This window comes from Heloderma suspectum, chromosome 2 (genome assembly GCF_057233095.1).
Source record: "Heloderma suspectum isolate Gila_16-S chromosome 2, 16-S_ref, whole genome shotgun sequence".
Lineage (NCBI taxonomy): Eukaryota > Metazoa > Chordata > Lepidosauria > Squamata > Helodermatidae > Heloderma > Heloderma suspectum.
The window spans coordinates 332,056,300-332,081,593 of NC_139459.1; the positions used below are offsets into that span (position 1 = coordinate 332,056,300).

Here is a 25,294-nt window from a genome sequence, read left to right on the forward strand (position 1 = left end):
TTTCATGTACACATGAAACCTGTGAATCAAGGTGCACAGGTGGGCAAGGACATGCAGCAACAGTAGGATGAATGAGATATATCGTAAAGTACTTCGTCTACATATATATATGGTAAAATAACAAGCACACCACCAACAGTCTACTGCAATTGTGGCATTAGTCTATAATACGTGACCCACAACATGAGACTGACTATGACCAGACGTACCTGCAGTGCACGACCACAGGACCCATCTCGTTAGTCCTGGCCGCAGAGGATCTTCTCACAAACGTCAGGACTGGCAGTGCATATTCAGGCACACCCATGTCGGGCCACTGTGTGTAGTGGTACTGAATGACCGTCCTTTCATTCTGACGTCCTTTAGGATTCCCCTTTTGACCCAGAATGCATGAAACACATATGAGAAGAAAACACGTTAGCTGTGGATTGGACTGTACTATTCTTGGGAATGAGATAAGCCTTACCTAATACCTACCCTTCTTTTGACTCACTGCAAAAAATAGCAGTAATCATAAGACCATGCTACAAATTGCTGTTTATTGGCGGAAAGGGTTGGGCTTTCTTGGTAGTAGAATCTGACTTCTACACACCATAGATGCCATGCAATAGTGCATCACAGCATTGGTCAATAATTCCTCAGAAGAGAGGTCCACAGTGCCCAACAAAAGAACAACTAGCTCACAGGAGATATATTCCTCTACATCAGCAGTGGGAACCCTGTGGCCCTCCAGGTGTTGGACTACAACTCCCATCACTGGCCAAGCTATCTGGGGTGAATGGGAATTGAAGTACAACAACATCCAGAGGGCTTCAGTTTCACCACCCCTGCTCTATATCCTGCCCCAAATTACTGAGAGAAAGCGTTTTCTCTTCTCTGGGATAAAGTGGGAAACCGCAGAGGCAAAACAGTTACCTAGTAATGACCCTCATTGTAGAAGCACAATGATTCTTCAGATACCTGCCTCTGTAAACTTGCTTTCTATGTAGGTGTTTGAGCACCCCCAGTCCCAATTTACCAGTAGGGTTATCATCCCATGACAGAAACAAAGCTCTTGTAACCTTGCATTTAATGGCTGGGTGCCAAAAAGGAGTTTTCCTGATGTAGTTTCTCTCATCATTGGAACAATACAATGGGAAAATACTTATTGGCAAGATAAATAGTAAAGAGAAAAGCCTCCGCTTTGGTCCAAGAGTTGACAGTTTAACATGCCAGTGTTATGGGCATTCCTGCCTGAACTCTCTTTCTGAACACCTCAGAAGCAGAGAAACCCCAGTGGTGATGGAGAAGAAGGATTTTACTTGAAAAGGTATGTAAAATCTAATCGACGTTATTCTCAAAATTAAAATGAGCTCTGTTTTGCAGGGGAACCTAGTATGCCTGCCTGATACTCTTGGGCTCTCCCTCAGGTGGACTGCAAGAGGCAGTTCCTACTAGGTGGTGCTTTGCTGACAGTAAGATCATGACTTGATTTGCAGATTGCTGTGGCTCCTCGTGGTTTAGATAAGGCCCGCAGGCAGCAACCTGAATATTCAAGCTACAAGCGCAGCTTGTTACATTGTCCAGACCTAGGAAATGTTGGTTATGTGAGGGTTAAACAATCCTCACGGAACCTATGGTCTGTTTTGTTTAACCCTCACATTACCCATGGTCCCTGGGTTCAAATGACATAACAAACCACAGTTGTGGCTTTTTTTTTTTAATTATTATTGCATTTATATCCCGCCTTTTTTCCTCTTGCAAGGAACTCAAGGCGGCTTACATTATCCTCCTCCTCCTCTCCATTTTATCCTCACAACAACAACCCTGTGAGGTAGGTTGGGCTGAGAGTGTGTGACTGGCCCAAAGTCACCCAGTGAGCTTCCATGGCCGAGTGGGGACTAGAACCCGGATCTCCCAGCTCCCAGTCCAACACTCTCACCACTTCACCAAGCTGGCTTGAGTATTCAAAATGGCTGCTGGCCCATGGCACAACCCACAGTGGCTTAAGTAAGCCATGGTGGGCTCTTTGATCATGTGAACCAGCCCCTTGCCTCCCAGAAATGCAGCAGCCATTGTGACACTGGGCTGCTGCATCTGACTCAGGATAGATGAGGGTAGGTCTGTTTGTTCCATTGTTTCCAGTGATTGACTTTGCTTGGGTTTAAAGCAAGGGTGAGGAACCTGTGGCTTTCCAGATGTTGTTGGATTTCAACTCCCAGCATTCCTGAACATGGGCCATGCTGGCTGGGGCTGATGGGAGTTGGAGTCCATCAACATCTGGAGGGCCAGAGGTTCCCCATCGCTTGTGTAAAGGGATTGACCTCTATTTATTTATTTTGCAATGTTTATGCTTCTTTACCATTCAACAAAACATGTTGACAATGCCCATAGTCCTAATCTTTGTCACTTTGTTTCATCTGTTTAACTCTTGAGTTTGGGGCAGGAACAACGATGTAAAAACATTCTGATTTATGGCAATTCACTGTGACCAGGTTTGAGAACCCCTGTGAAAGAGGAAAAGATTCATCTATTGCCCTTTCACTCATTCCCAACTTTGAATGGGAGGAGACTCACTTTATGCAACTTGCCCATGTCATTAAAGTTCCTAGTTTCCCTAACCTTTTCAAGTTCTTGAAATGTAGTCCCATCCTCTAAATACGTATGACACCTCTGCTGTATGCCAAACAATTCTGAAGTGGATTATTTAGTCAAAGAGCTAATGTAGCCTTCCCCAACCTGGTGCCCTCCAGATGTTTTGGATTACAATTCCCAGCATTCTTGACCACTGGCTATGCTGGCTGGTTGGAAATCGAAGTCCAAAACATCTGGAGGGCATCAGGCTGGGGAAAGGAATCAAGTTTTGCTTGACCTAAGGGAATCAAGTTAGGAAAGGCTGAACTGGTGGATAGCTATATAGATCACACTCAGTAGCAACATCCCAAGTGGGCATTCTTTGCCTAAGCCATGCATGCCGCAGTGATGTAGCAGCCATATCAGGGGTCAGACTAAGTAGCCTCATGCAGTCTCATGCTTCATGTTCTTGCTGAGCTCTTGCTCTCTAAAATATATGTTTGTAAGCTGACAAGACGCAAGAACGTCTTATCTAGTTAGCAAGGCTAAGGTCAGAATAGTGGATATCATGTTCTTGCATATTATGTTCTTTGTTTATCATGGCCTATAACCCAGTTCCTGGGATATAAACAATGGTGCTAAGAGAGGAAATGTTGAGGACTGCAACCCCACACGGGAGCGGGAGGAGGAGCCGTTTCATATGTGTCACAATGTCTATAAAAACAATGTGCTGATGTAAATCGGGGCTTCTGGCTCTTTGGAAATGATTCCAGCCTTAAGCCCGCACGTTAAATAAAGAAACTCTTTTTCCTTCACTCCGTGGTCTCTCTGACTCTGAGTTCTGCAACATAAATGGTGCCGTGACTCGGATGTGGCAGGCTCTGAGACAGAGAGGTGGCAGTTGCCTGCTCTTAATCGCCGCACCGGGAGGGAGAGCTCAGTGCATGCCTCCCTTTCTTGGTGCCACCGACCTTTTTGTCGGGTAAACGGGAGAGGGCCTGCGCCGGGATCGCCCAAACGGCAGCGAGCAGCAAGAGAACCTTGGGAAGCGGAGGAAGGAACTTGAGCCCTGCCTGTATCGCAGCTGCAATTGAGTTGAAACCCACATTGGAAGCCTTCAGGAGTAAGGCAAGTATGGAGTAAAAGAGGGCCCCGCCTTTAGGGAGAAAGGCCACTGGGCAGAAAAAAAGAGGGCCCCACCTTATGAAGAAGGTCAGTGTTAGTATACGTATACAAAAGAACCTACCCCTTGCGGGTAGAAGGGGGGCCTGATCACACCCCTGAGCAGGCGCCAGTACTCAGCCGGCCAGTACTCAGCAGGAAGCTGGGGAAGCCGCTTTCCACTCTAGTTAAAAGTGGGAAAAGTGGGTGGCAGGGACATATGAATGAAGTGGTGAAAATTGATAATTGTGTGAGTGGCTACTGCGGTTTCTGTCGCATACCATTGACCATCCGGGTGCCCAGGCCAGTAGCAAAGTGCGTGGTGTGAAATTCCTTTTGTGTCGGTCAGTGAGACTCCTTACTCACTGACCAATCCCCTTCCCTCTTTGTGTCCGTCTTCATCTTAAGAGGGAGGATATGGGAGGTGGGGGAAAAAAGACTTGCACCCCCTTGAGATGTATGTTAAAAAAAAAAAGGAAAAAGATTTTTTTTAAAAAAGGATTCAGAATAGAGAGAGGAAACAGCAAAAAAGCTCAAGGCCGAGCTGAGACAAAAACAAGAACAAGATCTGAGGCTGTTAATCAGAGAAATGTTGCAGGACAGCCTGGCTTTTAACGAAGCGTGGGAGCGTGGGAGTGTGAGGCCAAAGAAGTAGCTGTTAGCCTAGCGCGCCGAAAGGGGGGGCAGGAAAATTGCCCACAACGTTCTGAGTTGTGCAACATCATCACCTCGCCTAATTGAGATAAAATCCCTAAGAAATGGAAACTGAAAATGAAGACCCAGAAGATGAAGGCGCAAAATGGAGAATAAAGGTGAAGAATCAGCTCCCAGGGCACAGGCTAGACCCCTCTTCGAGTGAAAAGTGTGCCATAGGACGGTCCCAAGGCAGAATGAAGCGGAGAGACCACGTTGAAGATCTCTGTCAAGGTAACCGTGTTTAGCTTTGAACTGTGTTAGAATTGCATAGAGCCTGTAGCTACTGACCATCAGCTATATGATTTCTGAAGAGCGTAACCATTAAGTTTTTGCCGTGGGATTCCCTGCAATGAAGAAATCTCACTGATTTAAGTGTCCAGTGTTACACTGCCTGAGTGTGTGTGCTGAAGAGACCGAGAAACTCTCATCGCTGTAGACCGTGTGTCTGTGTTTGTAGTCAGCTCAGTGTATAGCAGGCTGAGTTTGATCTATGACTTTTAGATTTCCTTCTGCTAAAACTCATACAGCATAGAGTTGCCAATGCAAAAATGGTGACCTAGAACTCTTTGCGTGTGTGAGTATGCCCATCCCTTAATTTTGATGGGCCCTGAGCTTTCAGCCAGAAGAGCAGTATGATTGCTGGATCTGCTCCATCATGCCTTACCATGCAAAAAGTGTTTTCCATTCATTGTGTTAAATTGCAAAAAAGTTTGTTGTGTATATTTTATGATTTCTTAGATATCATAAAATATATGTGATATTTGCAGATTAGTGTTAGTTGCAACTCCAAATGATACTGAGTGTGTGGTTCCCAATGGATGACAAGGAGAAAAGACAAAGTCAAGTAGAGAAAGACAGAGGCAAGTAGAAAAGACAGAAATAGAGAAAGTGGCAGACAGTTAGAGAAGGGAGAAAAAAGAAGAAAGAAGAGGCAAGAAGCAAAAAGAAAGAACATTTGTAGAGAAGAAGCGTGGCCATAGTTGCCCCCAGGATGAATTAGAAGCAGCTGATTATGCCTAGAGCTTATTACCTGGGGTAAAGTAGCCACAATAATATAATAGTTCTTTAAGATGAAGAAAATGTAACTAAAAGGAGAAGAGCCTATCCCAAATGTGTGTCATTGGGACTAGTGTAAGGCAGAAAGGTTTAAGTAAGTGAGTTTAACTTGAAAAAAGACAAATAAAGAGACAAGGCTGGTACATAGAGAAGAAAGTTTTATGTAAAAAGTTTGAAACATGATCTGAAATACAGGCAGATCAGCAAGAAAAAAAAAGCAAAAGAAAGAGAGAGATTTCTGTTCCCATACTAATAAATAAAAGTGTTATCAAGCACTTTGGGAAGCGAAGTCTGTTTACAGGAAGCTGTGCCTGAGAACCAAACACTTCTAGCCTATGCTGAAAATGCTTGCTAGTGTTGTGCTGCCTCATGGGTAACATGTATGGTATAAGACCCGTTTAGCCCAATAGCTCGTGGTTCAGAGAAGCTGTCTGATCCAACTATTAGGTATGCCTGTGTGCTGTAAGTTACCCAATAAAGTATCCTTGTAAATAACCCCCCCCTGCTGGAATCCCAAAACACAAGCGGGACTAAAGCGCCTCACCCAGTATCAAACCCTGCTGTTAAAAGCCATGAGAGCAAGTATAAAAAAAGTCGGTTAATATGACTAAAGTGTCTGAAGTGCTGCAAGGTGCCACCGAAGCCCCCAGAGCGTACTTGGAGCGTCTTTTAAATGCCTATCGCCAGTATACCCCCCTCGACCCAGAGGCCCAAGAAGACGTGGGCGAGGAAAAGAAGACCCGGCAGAGGCAAAAGATTCTTAAGAAAGAACCAGTGTGCCCAGTGCAGACAAGATGGACATTAGTGGCATGAATGCCCAAATAAAATAAATCAAATACAAAAGAGAAAACCAAAGGGGCCAGAATGGGCGAAGAAGGAGACAGCTTGAGAGGGGCCGTGACATTGACTGTGAGGAGCTGTGACATTGACTTCATGATTGACACTGGAGTGGCATCAAGAGTAAGCAAACGTTAGCCTTAAACAAGAAGTCTAAACACTGAGCAAAGTTCTTCAAGCCCAGCGTCGCATTGTCTTAGAAAATAAGCCCCAATTCCCATCACAGAAGTTCATCCTTTCCAACCAAGAGTTAAAGTATGGGTTAAAGAGAGAAAAAATAACCCTTTGACTCCCAGATAGAGAAGACTGAAAACTGTCATACTTTCCACCCCCGCAGCTATAAAAGTAGCTGGAGTTAAACCCTGGATACATTAGACAGCAGTCAAGACAGCGAGAGGGGGAGAGTAAACTATAAACAAAAATCCTTTGAAAGGATTTCTTTCCTTTTCAAAAATCCTTTAAAAATCATTCTGAAAAAGCAGTAAGAAGACTCAGGCTAGACCTTACTGTCAGCACACCTGGAGATTGTCCACCCTGCGTACAGTCAGACCTGCAACTGGAGAACTGAAGAAGGGGACTAGACCCTACTGCAGGTAGCCAGGTGAATAGCTGCCCAGCGTACGGTCAGATCCCAAAGAAGATCAAACATGCGTGTTGTAGTGTTAGTAATGTTGCATTGTGTTTCCTTAATAAGGTGCAAAAAGGGGGGTCTGCCCCTAGAGAGAGAAATCTGTCCCAGCAATTCGCTGATAATTACTGGCTTCACCTGGCTAACATCACGAGAGTAAAACATTTTTGTTTGCCAAGAGATATACCTGCAAACAGGCTTATTAGCTCTTGTCTAATACCTGTCTGTAGACATCCTGAGAAAATTTAAAAAGATACCATGTTACGCAATTATGGTATAGGCTTGACTTATTCCCAAAATGCTGATTGGGGCGTAGTTGCAAAGATCCTACCCCCTACAGAATTCACTCTATGCACCCCCATCGTTGCTGAAACAAATGCTACGTGTGCATGAATGCTTAATTGTCAAAAATTTTCCAGAAAATGTAAAGCTATGCCTGGCCCCCCCTTCCACTGTAATGAAATTCAAAACATATCTTTTAATGATGCCCATATACTTTTGCCTCATGGATGGTTTTAGACATGTAGTTCCCGCACTTGGTCATTCATTCCTGCCAGCTTGTCTAATAACCACCCATGTTGCCTCAGCCGCCTGGTGCCAATTCTTCCCCTGTGGCCCGAGAAAATCCGTCGACAGCAGCTTCGAGCACTCCAACTAACTAAAAATTGTAATAGTCATGTGCAGTTATATTCTGACTCAGAAAAATTGGCCTTAGCAATGTCACTGGTTGGGGTTCCAGGTTTAGCCTTGGCTAATGGTCTAGAGATCAACCGGTTAGCTTGCAGCTTAGCCAAAAGCATAAATGCCACCTCACGAGCATTGTCATTATTAAATAAAGAGTTGTGTAATCTGAGAGGTGTAGTTCTAGAAAATAGAGCTGGTATAGATTACCTCTTCCTTCTTCATCATTTAAGTTATGAGACACACCAAAAGCTCTGTTGTTTTAACTTAACTGATAATGGCAATGCTGTAGATGAACAGATCAACAAGCTGCACAATATAGTAGCTAACAAAACAATAAGACAAAACAATTAGCTCAATTAGTTAACCCCTTGGCTTCCAGATCTTAGCTGGCTTGAAGCATTGTTCATCCTAATTCTACCAGTGTTGTTCATAAGAGTTCTGTTATGTCTCTGCGTTCCTTGTCTTATGCGCTGTTTAACCAATCTGTTTTATGTCTCAGCTAGTAAAACTGCTGCCCTCTACGCTCTAATAGCCCAACAAGAGGCTAAGTAATATGTATGTCACAAAAAGCTTTGTATGGTTATCAGAAATGCTATAACTGTAATGAAATTATGCATTTAAGGGGGGAATGTAGCAGCCATATCGGGGGTCAGACTAAGTAGCCTCATGCAGTCTCATGCTTCATGTTCTTGCTGAGCTCTTGCTCTCTAAAATATATGTTTGTAAGCTGACAAGACGCAAGAATGTCTTATCTAGTTAGCAAGGCTAAGGTCAGAATAGTGGATATCATGTTCTTGCATATTATGTTCTTTGTTTATCATGGCCTATAACCCAGTTCCTGGGATATAACAATGGTGCTAAGAGAGGAAATGTTGAGGACTGCAACCCCACACGGGAGCGGGAGGAGGAGCCGTTTCATATGTGTCACAATGTCTATAAAAACAATGTGCTGATGTAAATCGGGGCTTCTGGCTCTTTGGAAATGATTCCAGCCTTAAGCCCGCGCATTAAAAAAAGAAACTCTTTTTCCTTCACTCCGTGGTCTCTCTGACTCTGAGTTCTGCAACAGTGATGTTCCTCACCTTTTTCATTTTTGCATTCCTGACTGTGAAGCGGCGGACTGTGTAGCAAGCATGTACTTTTGTGCTCTTCAATGTGACAATGATATGGCCATATTCTTCACTGTTTTCTGTTGGCCAGTACTGGTCACATTTTCTCTGAGGAAAGAAAGAGAAGCACAGGATATTAGATTTTGAAGCATGCTGGAGAACACAGGTTTTAACAACAACTAGGAGTCTACCATCGCAGATTTAGCTGGTTATTTCAAATCAGTATGTGATCTTCAGCCCTCCTTACTTCTTCAGAGTCTGGCCTGTATCTCTCCCCTGTATCTCTCCTCTTAACCCATCTGTATCTCTCCTCTTAACCCATTCTGTCCATCCCTCAGATCACTTTGATTTGAAATCAGCAACAGTGGCAGCTCCTCAACAGATGGCTCAGCTGGGACTCAGGGAGAATCATAGAATAGTAGGGTTGGAAGGGGTCTACAAGACCATCAAGTCCAAGCTGTTGTCATCTAGAACCCCTTCTCCCAGTCTCCCTTTTCTGGCATATGTGTAATAAGTGAGAGAGAAGAGTGGAGCCATTCTCCATCAGTGGCCCAACTGGGAAGCCCTGCCCTGCAAGACTGTGTCATCAGGCTCCTTCGGCTTCTGGGGACAGGAGTATCTCCCTCAGGTTCTGCTGAAGGTTGTGGGTTGCCTTTAAAGAGGCAACTCTAAAAGACATCTCCCTTTTGGGTTCTCTCTTAGAGTAGTAATTCTGAAGGCCTAACCTCCCCTTTTTTGGCCTATGATGAAAGGTCTTGATTACATTTCTATATCACACAATAGCCAAAGCTCTCTGGGCAGTTCACAATACTCTTGGGGAATAGATTACCTGATACCCTTTTCTTATTGCTGATGGTATGAGAACAACTGTCATCCCCTTTCTCAATCTCTTGCTTGGCTTGTAACAAGAGGGTGGGCCTGGTTTAGAAAGTTCTGAATCTGGCTAAATTTTCTAGACTTTTTTTTTTTTTAACCTCTCTTTGCTCTTTGTGGCCTTTAGGTATATTTGCAGGTGCTTTGTGTTTGCTTTGGTATATTGGTTGTAGGAGTAAGTTCATTAAGGAACTAAGAATTTTTATATTTTTGATTACAGCTTGGGGGCAGTCTAGCTGGTTGTTATGAATTTTTATGATGTTACTCTATTAAGGATTTTGTAGTTTTGATAGGCTATTGCATATATTAAATTAATGGTTAGGTTTTTATTTATAAAATGTTAAGCTTGTAGTACTGATGGTCTACAATGCTGTTTTGTATAAAGTTGTTATTGCCTGTATAATTTAATGTTTCTTAATTATTGTTTATTATTGTTTAAATAATAACCGTTGTTTTATTATTGTTAATATCAAACTGTTATTATGACTATTGATCTTTGCTATGTGTTGTTGTTTGCATTGCTGTTGTAAGCTGCTCTGAGCATAATTTTTATAGAATGGTCTCGATAATAACAAAAGTGCAATCTTCTATTATATACCAATTTGTATTACAATTTACATTACAGTTAATGGAACAAATTCCAGCCCTTAACAAATCTGAAGAAAGACCAGACATTCATGGTGAGAAGTGAGAAAAGTGGCTATTGAAAAGCTGTATTGCTCTTACTCTTCCTTTTTCCACAAGGTTTGTAATCATGATGATAATTCCAGTGTTTTGCTCCCAAATCATTCTCCAAAAATCTTCAAATGTCGACTTTAAAGGTCCCTGGGTGGCAATGTAGGCTTTTGCTTTGTTGTAACCCTTCAAAGAAAACCACAATGCAAAGCAAGATGAAAGTATCTGCATGGCAGTCATATTAATAATGTAGATATCGCAGAGATAGATGCCTTTCCCGCTGAACGTTTGAGGAGCTTGGAGATGAAGTTAGTAAACAAAGAAGTCTACAAACAGTAACGGCTTCTGTTCCTTCTGTAGGACAGTTATTTCTCAAAAGAAACAAGAAAGCAAAAAACAACTTACATCAACATAATTGGCATTAATGTAGTCACTGTGCTTCGAGTCTTTCCCCGGTAAAGGTCTTAACTTCACTCTACTGTGATCGTCTGTAGGAAAGAACCCCCCCCCCCACAATACACACAAGAAGAATGTTAGGAAATAAAATCTGATACAATCAATGGATTTCTAAGAATATGATTCACTAACTAGAGAACTAGTAACCTAAATAAACCCTCTCTGCCCTTTTATCTCTCCCATATTGGAAACTACACCAGTGAAATAATTGGTTGGACAAAAAACAGGAGTCCAAATTCTCAGCAAGTGATCTAGAGGTTCTAGGTTTTTCTTAGTCCATATTAGTGTAATACCTTTATTAGACCAACCAAAAGGTCACAAAAAATGTTCAAGCTTTTAAGATCTCCAGATCTCTTAATCAGCTAAGGTATTACAAAAAGCGGCAGGGGGTGGGAACAGGAGGGGAAAAAAGGCAGGCTTTATGGTGGAGTCATGGTATCTGCATTATCAGAGTCCCAAGATGGAGTGGGGGAGGCTTGCCTGCTGAAGAGATCTGGAACTCTCGAAAGTTTGCACATTTTGGATGACCTTTTGGTTGGCTTAATAAAGGTATTACACTAATATGGACTTTGGACATTTTTTAATAGCCAACACAGATAGTTCTGCTTTTTGTGTGTGTTTTTTCTTGGAGCTGCTGAAAATGTGAACAGGCTCATTAGCAGATTTGGGAGGCAACGGAGTCCCAAGGACTGTCAATTAAGCACACTGGGTGAAATCCAATTAGTGGCCCTCTGCCAACATCAACAGAACAGGAAGAGGAGCGATTCCCCTCCCCCCTGCAGCCTCTGCAACCTCCAAATCTGCTGCAGAGGATTGGAAGATCCTCTGGAGCAGATTTTAGGGAGATGTGGGGGTTGCAGAGGGGAGGAGGGAAAGAGAAAGTTCTTTTGCATGAGCAGAAGTCTGCTGGTGCAACGTTGGATCTCAACTTTTGATTTATAACAGCCTTCCCTTGAATCGGTTCTCAGAGATTAGCATTCCTAAATCAGACAGAAATTTTGTCCAGAACATTCCCTTGTAAAGTCTTTAGGCAGGGATGCCCTTTCTAACCCAAATCCACAAGTATCTAATATCAAATTGTCAACATTATCCCTCCCAAAAAGCTTGCCTGAGAAGGGCATTTTGTCTCTTCAATGAAAACTATCTTTTTTTGTGCCGACTAACCTCATGCTGAGTACTTTTTGCTATTGTTAACAGCTTTCCTTAAGGTCTTTGTTACTCACATGCTAAAATGTTGATGTATCTGTTTTTGTGCTTGTTGTCGGGGTGATTGGAATGTTCAGCAGTGATGCTCATGTCGGATGTACAACGCTGTACTTCCTGTTAAGAAAACAATTAAATTGAAGAAGGCAGATGAGTGCAAAACATTTTGTTTATCTCATTTCACAAGCAGCTCATTCAGAACGCATTGAAATGCTGGGTTGTAATTGATTTTCTTCCCCCACGAGTATTCTTTCAGCATAATACAGTTTAAGCATACTCTAGTTTTATTAAGGATATTGCCTGGTTCCCAGTATCTGATAAAATCCACAGTGATTAAAATTCACTCGGGTACAAAATCCCACGCACAGCTTTTACATGTGTCTGTCTCTCCTTTAACGTCAGGCAGAAAGGGATGCAACATAGTCACAAGCTTTTTGCTAGCCATTTGTCCATGGCCTAATACCAAAATGGGCAATTTCAGAAACTAGAAAACAAACCAACTATCCAAAAGAGCAACTTCTCTCATAAATAAAAAGTTACTCTGGGCCAGTTTTGTACCATAGAAAAAACCCAAAGCCACCTGGAAAACACACATACAATGGCTGTTCCATAGGCCTGGGAAAAGGTTGAGCACCTGCATAGAGCATACAAAACAGCACTTTAAAAGCAACAGAATTTATAATGTTAAAGAGGCACCAATGTGAACAGTGGGCAAAATGTAACATTAGGGTAAGACATATAAATAAAATGCAAGTTATTCACCAAAATGTATCCCCACAGGGGAAAATTAAATCAATGATGGAGCATTATAGAAGATATATTTTCTATGATACAATATTTGCAACATACTCCAAATCAATACATCAACACCACTGAGCCACATAAAATGCATTAAATCCAACCGAAGTTCCCCTTCCCCTCCTCACACTTGCAGCACCACTTCCCAAATCTGCTCTGGAGGATCACCCAATTTCTGCTGGTGGATGGACACCACTGGAAAACACCTGTCACTGCTCAAACGCAAAATGTTTTTATGAGTGTCATTTTCTTCAAGGTATCAGTGACTCCTTGCTTTCTGGATTTCACATTATAGTCATGGGTTACTTTGCAGGCATTGCCTGTCTTGAATGCCTTCGCATAAATGATATCCAAAGATCAAAAAGTCTTAAGTGAGATAACATGAAGGTATACTTTTCATATGTTCCCCTTAATCCGAAATGTTAAGACCTGGCATAATTTAAGCAGCCTTCGCCTAGTCTCCCCTGATTACTTGAAGCCAACATAGATTTGTCAAGAACAAATCCTGTCAAGACTAATCTGATCTCATTGTTTTGATCAAGTAACCTCCCTTGTGGACTGTGGGAATGCTGCAGACATAATATACAGTACCTCGACTTCAGCAAAGCTTTTGACCAAGTGTCCCATGATATCCTGATGAGCAAACTAGCTCAAAGTGGGCTAGATGAAACAACAATCCGGTGGATCCACAGTTGGCTACAGAATCGGACTCAAAGAGTGCTTCTCAATGGGATCTTCTCAAACTGGGGAGATGTAATGAGCAGCGTACTGCAGGGCTCAGTCCTGGGCCCAGTGCTCTTTAACATTTTTATGAATGACTTGGAGGAGAAGGTGCAGGGTATGCTGATCAAATTTGCAGATGACACCAAATTGGGCGGGATAGCTAATACTTTGGAAGACAGAAACAAAATTCAAAGTGATCTGGATAGACTGGAGGGCTGGGCAGAAAACAACAGAATAAATTTTAATAGCGATAAATGCCAAGTTCTGCACCTAGGAAAAAGAAACCAAATACACAGTTACAAGATGGGGGATACGTGGCTCAACCACACGACAAGCGAGAAGGATCTTGGAATTGTTGTCGATCACAAGCTGAATATGAGCCAACAATGTGATATGGCTGCAAAAAAGGCAAATGCTCTTCTGGGCTGCATTAATAGAAGCATAGCTTCCAAATCCCGGGAAGTACTAGTTCCTCTCTACTCAGCTGCATCTGGAGAACAGTGTCCAGTTCTGGGCACCACATTTTCAGAAGGATGCAGATAAACTGGAAAGGGTTTAAAGGAGGGCAACAAAGATGATCTGGGGACTGGAAAGAAAACCCTATGAAGAGAGACTGAAAGAACTGGGCATGTTTAGCCTTGAGAAGAGAAGACTGAGGAGAGATAGGATAGCGCTCTTCAAGTCCTTGAAAGGTTGTCACAGAGAGGAAGGCCAGGATCTCTTCCCGATCATCCCAGAGTGCAGGACACAGAATAATGGGCTCAAGTTACAGGAAGCCAGATTCCGGCTGAACATCAGGAAAAACGTCCTGACTGTTAGAGCAATACGACAATGGAACCAATGACCTAGGGAGGTGGTGGGCTCTCCCACACTGGAGGCATTCAAGACGAGGCTGGACAGCCATCTGTCAGGGATGCTCTGACTTGGATTCCTGCATTGAGCAGGGGGTTGGACTCGATGGCCTTGTAGGCCCCTTCCAACCCTACTATTCTATGGTTCTATGATTCTACCTGATGCCCTCCAGATGTTTTGGACTTCCAGCATGGCCAATGATCAGGAATGCTGGAAGTTGTAGCCTATACCATCTGGAAGGCACCAGGTTGGGGAAGACTGATTTAAACTATCCTAATGCCATTATTAAGGTAACATAACAATAACGTAACTCTTATTGTCTTAATATATTTAGATAAATTATGCCCAAATGTTACTTCTGCAAGAGCCACCACTGCCATCCGGTATCCCCAGTCCTCCCCAGGGTAACAAAGATGTCAAATTATTTGATACCCTGTGCTTCACATGTTAATACAGAAGCTTCCTAATAAGAGAAGTCATTAGTACCGGACAGCTGCTGTAAAGAAGGATCAGGAGCTAAGTGACCGAAGGAATTATCAAGAGAAATACTAGAAAAACAGCAGATGTAACTAGAGTTCAGAATTATGCAGAAATGTCATAAAGGAGCTGCAGAGCAATTCACAGCTTCCTCTTCATCCCTGTCCCAAAGCATTTATATATTTTTTGAAAATGCAAAGTATCACAAATCCAAGTATAAATGGAGGCATTTGTATTCAGAAAGCCATAGTGGTCTTTTTCTATGGTGAGCAAACTCCAGCAGTTAAAAAAAAAAGAACAAGTAAAGAACATGATAGGATAACAGACCTAATCCTTACATGGATTGATTGCCACAAAGGACACTTTTCTCATAATAGGCTTTTTCACATAAATAGTTTAGTCGAAAAGGCTAGTAAAAGGACACTAACCACACACTGCACCCCTCTGGAGGTCACTGGAAACAACCCCTCAAATTTGATTCCCCCATGCCACTGTTATAGCAAGAACACTGTACACTGTGGTTGAGTGCTATGATGTGAAGCGTCACCACAGCTCTACACTCTTCATTCAGACAGAGCACTGAGACTCTCCATGGCATACAATATTGGCAATCCACATAGCAAGCAGTCTATACGTTACTGCTGGCATAGGAGAGAAGGAAGTTCTCTTTACAACAGGAGGGGCCAGCATTTTCTTTTTCCTGTCAAGGGTAATTACTCAGTCCCTCCTGGGGAATCTGTGGGTAGGGCCACATGCTGGTGGTGGGTAGGGCCAAACCTGGCAGTGGGAAGGGCCAAAGATGGTAGGCAGGTCAGAAGTTAAAAAAAAGCTCAAAAGAAGGAAATACGTGTCTCACTCTATGGACCCTCCTGTCGACTTTCCACACTCACGGACTGGGTTTGTACAACATGCTAACCCACACTGAGTGGTTGAGTGTGGGTTGTTGTTGAACTGTGGGTGATCTGTTGAGTTGTGGGTTAGCATGGTATCCGAACGCAGGACATTTTCCTCAGGTGGCTTGTTAACCATGCAGTGCAGCTTATTTTTCTCAAACAAGCCACCCAGAGAACTCATGGTTTGTTGTTGGGTTGTTCAGGGTGGTTAACAAGCCACACTGCATATTTAAGAAGCCACCCTGTGGAAAATGCCCTGGGTTCAGACAACATGTTAACCCATAGTTCAACAAACAACCCGCAGTTCAACAACAAGCCACACTCAACCACTGAGTGTGGGTTAGCATGTTGTGTGAACAGCTTCTCTGTGTTTATACAGGCTTGCTTATCACTCTGCTGCCTGCCCACCCCCACTCTCTCTGCTCTCTTTCTCCGCTTTGCTTTCTTCTTCTTCTTCTTCTTCTTCTCTGCAAACAATTGCTTGCTCTGAGATTTTTGGAAGCTGCCCCTGTCCTAAAGGATAGATGGCTTCAGTTCCTTTCCAATACAAAGAATGAACAAACAACTGACCTTTTAGGTTCCAGCCTCAGGGCATACAGGAGAAAAATGTAAACTACAGATAAACAAGATGATAGGCAACTCCAAAGTCTCAGACACAAAACATTATATACAAAAGTGAGCTGCAGAAATTGCTGTTTGTGAAAGGAAGAAAGAGGCTTCAAACATGAAAGTGAAATCTGAGGCATTCACCTGTGGACACTGATTGCTCCTTCAGTCAGCACTGGAGAAGTGAGTATGCTAGAAAGGTTTCTTTTCCTTTTGAAGGGGCACATTTCAAAGAAAAGCTGTCAAATGAAGACACGTTACTCAGTTCCTCCTCCAGCAGTGGAGCTGAGCAGCGGGAAAGAACGGGCAGTGGAGTCCTGTTTCCTGCAGATCAGCTGATCAGGTGGAAGAGCTGAGCAGCAGGAAAAGGGGGCAGGGCTGCAGATAAAGTTTAACTCCACCCCTTTCCGCTTCTGCTGATTGCTAAGCAGCATGGGGAAGCAATTTTTATTGGAATCAGAGGGAGGGGCGATGCCAGAGGCTACAGGTGGCTGTGGGTCACCCATGTCTGCTTTACAGTGTACATCTTAAGACCACATTTTGAAAATCTGAACATTTGCAGGATGTGTATTTAGAAGTGTTACAGAAGGTAACACTTAAAATGTCTTCAAAAATCCAGCAACTTCAAGGGTTTTCCATTGATGCTGTGTTTCAATGTTGTATTTTTAATATTGTATTTTAATATTGTGAACCACAGAGAGATATTATTATATTCAGCAGTATATAAACACCACAAATAAATAAATTTCTAACACAAGCAAAAGAATGACTTGGAATACCACTTCCTCAATATACATATATCTTCCTCAATGTACATATATCTTGCATTTCTAAAAATACAGATGTGCAGGTCTCCACTCATTCTAACAGCTCTTACCTGAGGCTGTGCTATCCTGACACTCAGTATTTGAGCCAGCATACTAGGGATGGGCTAAAATGGCTACCACCAATTCATCACCTCACTTGAGTGTGGCAAATTGGAGGAGGCCATTTTTATTCCATTTTAGGACTTGTGATGTGACCCCAAAATGGTTTCAGAGGGGGAAGGGGCTTACAATTCCAACATTAGCTTATCTCCCTCCCTTGTTCTTCTATCTTTTCTTGGAAACATCTTTTCTTTTTCAAAAGATTTTTTTTAAACTGCTAGCTTGGCTGGAGGCTGCAGTGGCATGGTGGCAGCAGCAGCAGGGTTCTGGCCGCTGGCATGTGTCCTTTCCAGGATAAGTGTTAGCATTCTTTCCACAGGCACTATGGGAAGGAAGAAGGGTGATGGTAGCCAGAGTTCCACTGGTGTTTTGCCACCAAAGCTGCTGACCTTAAAAAAAAAAAAAGCATGGGGTGGGGGGGTGGGCTCTTACTTACCAAAAGAAAAAAAGCTTCCAAAAATCAGGAAGAAAATGGGGGGAGAAAAGCCCCCCCACATCAGATCTGTAAGTTCCTTCCCCTCCCCTGGATCATTTTGGGCCCCACCCAGAATCACTTCACTCCTCCCCTTTTGTATTGCTTTGGGGTCTTAGTCAAAACATCCCCTAAATTTAACGGAACCTCCAAAACAAAATGAAAGGAAATCAGCCCTAGTACATACAGTCAGGACTCCGAGCAATTTCTCCAAGTGCACATGGGACTACTGGTAGAGACACCAGTTTATGAACAGGGGCTGCCACATGGAGCCTGGAACAAATGCCCTATAAGGAAAGGTTACAATGTTTTGGCCTTTTTAGCTTAGAAAAAAGGCACAGAAGAGACTTGCTAGAGGTTTATAATATGTATGGTGTAGAGCAAGTGGACAGGGAGCTGATTTTCTCCCTTTCTCATAATACTTGAACTCGAGGTCATCTCAATGGTGGGAGATTCAGGACAGTTGAAAGGAGGTACTTCTTCACACAGCGCACAGTTAAACTACGGAATTTGCTACCATAAGACAGTCTTCAATTAGTAACCATTAATCCCTATGTCACCATTTGGAAAAAATGCCCCTATGGGGTTTGCTTATTATTATTATTAGCACCATCAATATGTATGGCACTTTACAGAGTAAAATAAAACAAGCAAAACAAACATCTCCAGTACAATTTAACATTGGTTTTCTTTTACAGAAAAAAATTAACGATCCAAATTTATTTTAGAATATACTGTAGAAGAATTTGAATAAAGCCAGTGAGGGTTTAAACCTGTTCCAAAAAGCTACCATGTTAGGAACAGAATTTAGTATCTGCCATGGAATTATCTACCATAATTTCAAATCATGCACAGAAAATGGATCAATTGTCATAACATCTTGAAGGGCCTTCCCAAACAGAGTTGTTTTCTAAGGTCAGTAACTTTAATTAACCTTACTAATGCTTAGAGTTTATGGTTTTCTCCACTGTACTGAAGTCTCAGCTGGCCCATACAGAGCTAATAGAGAGGAGACTTGGGAATAGATACTAAAGATCAGATTCACAAAAGGAGAGAGCCTGTTTACAACTGACAGTAAATTTTGCGAAAATATTTGCTAAAAATCATGAACTGAAAAACACACACACTAATTTGCATGTTTTAAGCCAGAATACAGTGGTTACACCAGTTAAATATGGCAGCAGAAATGTTTAGGATTGAACTGGTAAAGGCATAATACAAAACAAAAAGAGTAAGAGTGTTCATCTGAATTTATGTCTCCTTGAAATATATTCATATTAAAGCCAATGAGATGTAGTGGCTAGTTTTAGGCCTTGACTGGGGAGAACCTAGTTTTGAATCCCCACTCAGCTGTGAAATTCACTGGGTAACCTTGAGCCGGTCACTTAGTCTAATGTATCTCACTGGATTGCTATGGGCATAAAGGATGGGGGGACAAATAGAAAGACAGAAATAAAACACATAATAAATACATCAGCTTATGCTTGCTATTAATGGCTTGTGACCTCCTGACATTCATCTGATGTAAAGCCAAAAGTTTCTAGGCTTATACGATGTGTGAAGTTTCTGCCAAACACACAAAGTCTATTGTCTGTTATAATCAAATTTTACTTGTAGGCTCCATCAAGTAGACAATATCTTACTGTCTTCTGAAGAAAGATTATTCTACCTGGCCTTGCAAAATCTACTATCCCATTTAGAGGGGTTATAATTATTGGTGGAGAAACTGGATCATTTCTTGGAAAAACAATCAACTTAGAAATTGATACTGATAGGATAAATGAGGATTTCTATGAATGATGCTTCTTTCCAGTTTTGAACAGTGGTGTAATCTACAGATGGTCTGGCTAACATGAGATGTGTACAATTCTTACTCACACAGATGCTCCCCAGTCAAGAGTATTTGCTAATCATTGTCTCTTGAGTTTATGGCTATTTCCTGAAGGCTCACAAATGTAATTTATTACAATGATTTATATGACACCTTTCAGCTTACAAATCCTACCAAGGCAGCTCACAAGTAACATTAAAATAATAAAGTCACAGCAAACATTATTAAATCATCAGGATCCTTCCCACAGAGTGGTTGGTGGAAGATGGCCCTGGGGGTGGGCAGGGAGAATCCAGCTGGAACAGGAGTAGGTGTCTGGTGTTATCCTTACCTCCCTACCTATCTCTCCTGGAATCACTGGCGGTTGGTGCTCATTGGGGCTGGTGGGGTGGAGGGCAGGGCAGATATTCAATAGTCTACTGAGATTGTCAAAGGAGGGCAGGAAAAGGCCAAGCGTGGCAATTGGCAGCTGCATGCCGTGCATTGGAGCAAATGTACCTGGTTGTGGGGGGATTTCTCTGCCACAAGTGGGTGGGGCAGAGGCAGAGGGTTCACCTCAAATATAAAGGCTCTGCCTGGAATCCTCCCCACAGAGCTGCTGATGGTAGATGGCCTGCCCGGGGGGCAGGGGACATCCACTGGGACAGGGTTCTGAGGTCTTCTTCATGTGCTTCTCTCCCTCTCCTGGAATACTTCCCGCAGGGCATCTCCCTAAAACCCAAGTCATGTTTTCTGGATTAAGATATAAGCTCATTTAGAAACGTTGACAAGTTTGCATTGTCTTCTTCACACTGTCACTCTCTTGGTATGCCTGTCTGTTTTGTATGTTTGTGTTTTCATAAGGAGGGAAGTGGCAGTTATGGCTCATACCATAGCACACTATGTATCTTCTGTGTCTTTCTCAACACAAGCATAGCAAGGGGCCTGGTGAAGCAGAAAGTGTTCTGCTGAAAGCCATAGAGGCCCCCTACAGACCGTTCCTCTCAATGTGGCAAGGTCAGGAGTGGGTATGGCAGGGCTGGCCCGCTACATTAGTTGGAATTCCATGTTCAGGTATAATGTCTGCACAGGTCCAGTGTTGATTTCACCACCCACTCGCTGGCTACAATAAATACAATAGAAATCGTAGCTGACGTCCTGTGAATTTCAAATATTTTTGCATTTTGAAATTGTGATTGAGACATTTTAATATATTTTTTAAACTGAAAATGAAGTTGTGGTTTGTTACAAGATTTCAACTGAGTTCTAGCTTACAGTCAGCGTCGGAATTTCTTCCACTTGTTCTTCTTCAGTAACAACTGAAAGGCATTTAGGAAATGGCTTAGGATGACCTCTATCATTCTTTGGAAATAATGAACGATTGCCATCAGGCTGAAAGTCTGATCGTGCTAGGGCAGGATCATTGGATCAGTGAAGCACAGGCCACTAGATTTGACCCTAGTGTCAACTGTTAGGATTTTGAAGGGAAAGCTTTATGGCAGGATTACTGTGGAAACATTTTTCCCTTATTCACCTTTTTGTCTCATTGGTTCTGGTTGGCTACTGCAGTGACGTTCTCAATGTTTAACTTCCCAGACTATTAATTTTGTTTAAAGATGAACAGCCAAAGTTCTTATTATTTTGTCCACAGGAATGTATTGTCGGCAACTCTGGAATTCAATGCACTTGGTTTTAAACAACCTTTAGTTACAGTTAAAACTATTCTGTGTCGTTATGGCTAATTTACCTTTTAATTATATTGTCCATGCTGACACTGATTGGGATTTAATACACCCTGGTTTAATGACTCATTCATTTTCAATGTCCCTCTGAAACAAGTTCCTTATTAGTTTTATAAACTTCATATATTCTTTTGCTAAATTTATGTGTAAAATCCAATTGCTACATGTCTGATAATATGACATAATGAGCTAGAAATTTCTCTGGAATGGCTGATTGCATAGACATTCTAATCTAACTTCAGGCAAGTGAGCAAGTTATGACCCTGAGAGCAGCACCATCATTGGGTTTCACTGCCAATCTAAAGAAACTCTGAGACAAAAAAGAGAGTAAGCAGTAGCATGCATACTTGCAAGAACATGCACATGCTTTCCTCTTCAGTTAGTAGATACACAACAAGCTACACTGCCTTCTGCACTGAAATGTGGAAAGGCAGCCTGGAAGTTTCAGAAATCAGTCAATCAATAAAGGCAAAGTATGGGATTCTCTCCTATAGTGGTCCCAATTCAAACTAAATCCTGGCTCTTAAAGCTGCAACAGGTTGACACACTGATGGCAAATGAAAAAAAGAGCTTTGGGGCTAAACTAGGATAGATGAACAAAAGGTATCAAGGCCAGGGGAGAGTCAGCTCCCCAAGTTCTGGTTGTGGAACAAACTCCCTTGAGAGGTTTGCCTGGTGCCCATGTTGTACTCTTTCTGGCACCAGGTGAAGACCTTTTTTTATTTTCCTAGGCATTTTTAGCATTCCAGTTTTTAGCTCTGCTGTCTTAAATTTGCTATTGCGTTTTAAATATCTGCACTGCTGCTAGATTTTACTCTGATTGCATTTTTATTCTGTAGTTTTAATCTATTACATTTTATATTGTACTTTCTGTTGTATTTTTGTGGTTTTAATTTTGTGAACCACCCAGAGAGCTTCAGCGATTGGGTGCTATAAAAAGGAAATAAATAAATAAATGAATGAATGAATGAATGAATGAATGTCTTATTATATGTAGACCCTACTGTGTATTCCAGAAAATGAAACAGTGGTTGCTCTGCACTGTCTGCACTGGAGAAAAGAAATGGAGTCGGAGTGATGTTTCAGCTGGGCTGGAATAGGACTGGGGATCCAGGTCCCCCATACTCAGCCATGTTGGCTGGAGATAGTGGGAGTTGTATTCCAACACACACAGAGGGCACCAGGTAGGGGAAGGCTGCTCAGCTATGCTGAGAAGTATGATGATCTCTTAGCCTTTACTCTTTGGTGATCATTTCCTGAAGGACCCCAGTCTTATTAAAAAGAAAATAAGATCAATAACCATAAAGCTATAGGCCTATGCAGCTACTCAGCCTATACACAGGAGGGTTGAAAAGTGGTGGAACAGAAGTACACTTGCAAGTGTCCCTGAGCATGCCTGCACCTCTAAAAACTGTTACGCATTTAGCACCAAGATCTGAAGGGGAGTTGTAGGTGCATTCAGCTTACAAGTGTCCCTGTGACTGGAAATCTTGCCTTATCATGGTTCCTGATTCTGGGGATCTTTGTAAGCCTGTACAACTAGGTGCACTTATAAAATCCCTGCAGAACTTTGCCTAACGGTCTAAAGAGGTCCCCAGCATGCAGGGAAATTGGGGGAGGGGAGGCTTGTGATCGCACCCTTGCCCCATCACGTTTAAGCCTTGCGTGTGCAGGCTGAATACCTGCATTGGTCTAGTTTGCTCCTGCAGAGGTGAAATTAGCAATGCAGAATCCTTTCACCAGAGATCATGGACTGCTACTATTTTTCTTAGCATTCAGAACGTTTTGCGGGGAACATAACGATAGTTGCAATTCTTGTGGGAAGGAAGCTGCCCAGCTGGTTTTCAGTTCAGACACCAAGTTAGGACTCAGTCACCAGATCCTGTGCCTCCATAGGCAGAAGACAAGGCTAAGAAGATTATACTCACCACTGCTAATCTCTCTAGCAGCAGAGATGGCCAACCCACTAATGAATTCAAGGCAAAGCAAACAACATTGTCTGGGTTCTAAAATCCAATACACATTATACTATAAACATTTGGTGCTGGCTCTTTGGGGATTCTCTTCTTAATCCTCTTTCATGAAACGTCAAGGACAGAGCTAAGACAACCTCCTCCTTCCAATATTCTAGTAAGAGCAAGATTAAAGTTGCCGGATGAGAGGAGAAGAGAGACTTCTGTATGAAGAGGGGCAAAGAATCTTCTTGCACATAAATTCCCTCATGGTATGTATGCCCAAACCCTTTAGTAGGTTTGCCAAAACACAGGCAGAAAGTGTTGGAGCTGAGTGGCATATGAAATGAAGGAAGGAAGAAGTGAGAGAGCAGGATGAACAGAAGAGTCCCAAATAAAGAACAATGCTCTACCACTTATCTATTAACTTTGCAGCTTTTGAGAGCCCACCTAGTCTGTAGATCATTCCATTGTGGTTTTGAGCAAAAGGAAGGACTCTTCTGCCAAATGGTCCCAGGAAGAGCTCAAAGTTTTGCATGTTTACAGGACTGCTCATGCCATGTTGTTACCTCCATTTCCTGTCTTTTTTTCCTTTCAAGACCTGTATATCACTTCTCTAACTTGGAGGTATTGCACTTGCAGCAATTTCATGCCTTGGTAAAGAGTTCTGGAAGCTATCATGTAGGAAGTGATTTTTGAAAGGGCAATACAGGCAACTTAAGAGCAAAGCAGGGCCATTCTACCAGCCCTACTGAAAGTCTTATTTTTACTTTTCCCTCCCCACACCGTGTTTACTTTTCCCTGTATGTCGTGTCCTTTTAGATTGTAAGCCTGCAGGCAGGGACTGCCCTTTACTGATTGATTGTAAGCCAGTCCAGGAGTCTTTTTTGGTTTGAGGAATGGCATACAAATACTTTAAATAAATAACAATAAACATACACAGCCCAGTTGTAAGATCTGTTTCTCCAACATTTTATGCTTAAATAAAATGTCCTGGAAATCTTATCAGACAGTGGAAGGACGCTGAAACTGGTAGACATCACAGCTATTGGTGGTTCTCGTAATATGCTTTCCAAAGCAAGTATTATGGCCGGGCATACGCAAACAACAAAAACAGTGTAAGGTCATTATGGTGGACTTTTGCAAGGGTTCTGATATTATTTTACAAAGAGGGGACAGAAGTACAGAATGACTCATCATACAATACCAAGCCTCATTTGTCACTGTGTGATGAACTGGATTGAGCTTGGCTGTCCATAGCTGCAATGGCAAGACCAGCAAAATGGGACAAGATATAAGATAAGATGACTCCTCCTGGATCTGACCAAAGGCCTATGTAGTCCAGCATCCTGTTTCTCTTGGTGGCCAACCAGATACTGCGGGAAGCCCACAAGCAGGACATGATGGCAATAGCCCTCTCCCACAGTTATTCTGCAGTGACTGGTATTCAGAAGCATGCTGCCTCTATTTCTGGAGGTAGCATATATCCATCATGACTATTAGTTATTGATAGCCTTATTCCCCCAAAATGGAGGCTTTGGCTTTGAAATTACAGTTATAACATTATTATACTTTAGTGGAGATACAGAACTTCAGAAATCAAAACTAATAGGCAAAACAATATTTACTGAGTCACTAACAGGCGTCACTGGAGATAAGCATTCTGAACAGCCATTTCAGTAACACATCCCTCCGCCGCACAACGCAGACAGAAGCTGCCTTGCTTTTTGTTAATGGCAGTGATTTCAGAGGCAGATGAAGCAAAGCCCACTTTAAGTCAGTGCAAGTTTACAGATGTGTAGCTGATTATTTTGAATAATTAAATGGTGTCAAAACCAGCTGTGATGAATAGGACTGGGGCCTCAATTCATAAATAATTGAGGAGACGGCACTGCATTTGATCATTCCCATCAAATTCTGCTCTCCCGAGGATAAATGTTTGTCCTGAATATCATCAACATGGTTAAATGCCTCAATATCCCTGTTCAGTCATCCAGCCAACAGTCAATTTAACTAAATCACTTTTAACACCTCACACAGCCGCTGTCCTCATGAATACGAAATGCTTGTGACTAGCACAATAGGGTTTTCCCTGTTATTTTGGTTTGGTTT

General features: G+C 42.4%; 1 protein-coding gene across 2 annotated transcripts in view; it reads right to left on the minus strand.

Moving 5' to 3' along the window:
* The window catches only part of PTPRG (protein tyrosine phosphatase receptor type G), a 781,718-nt gene that overhangs the window by 29,741 nt on the left and 726,683 nt on the right, over positions 1-25,294 (minus strand). For both annotated transcript variants that reach the window (XM_084840496.1, XM_084840495.1), the window contains 5 exons: positions 11,952-12,048; positions 10,678-10,760; positions 10,324-10,458; positions 8,698-8,832; positions 210-373 (listed from right to left, as the gene is read on the minus strand). In XM_084840496.1, the coding sequence (XP_084696622.1) occupies positions 210-373; positions 8,698-8,832; positions 10,324-10,458; positions 10,678-10,760; positions 11,952-12,048 (614 nt within the window). The remainder of the gene's footprint in view (positions 1-209; positions 374-8,697; positions 8,833-10,323; positions 10,459-10,677; positions 10,761-11,951; positions 12,049-25,294) is intronic.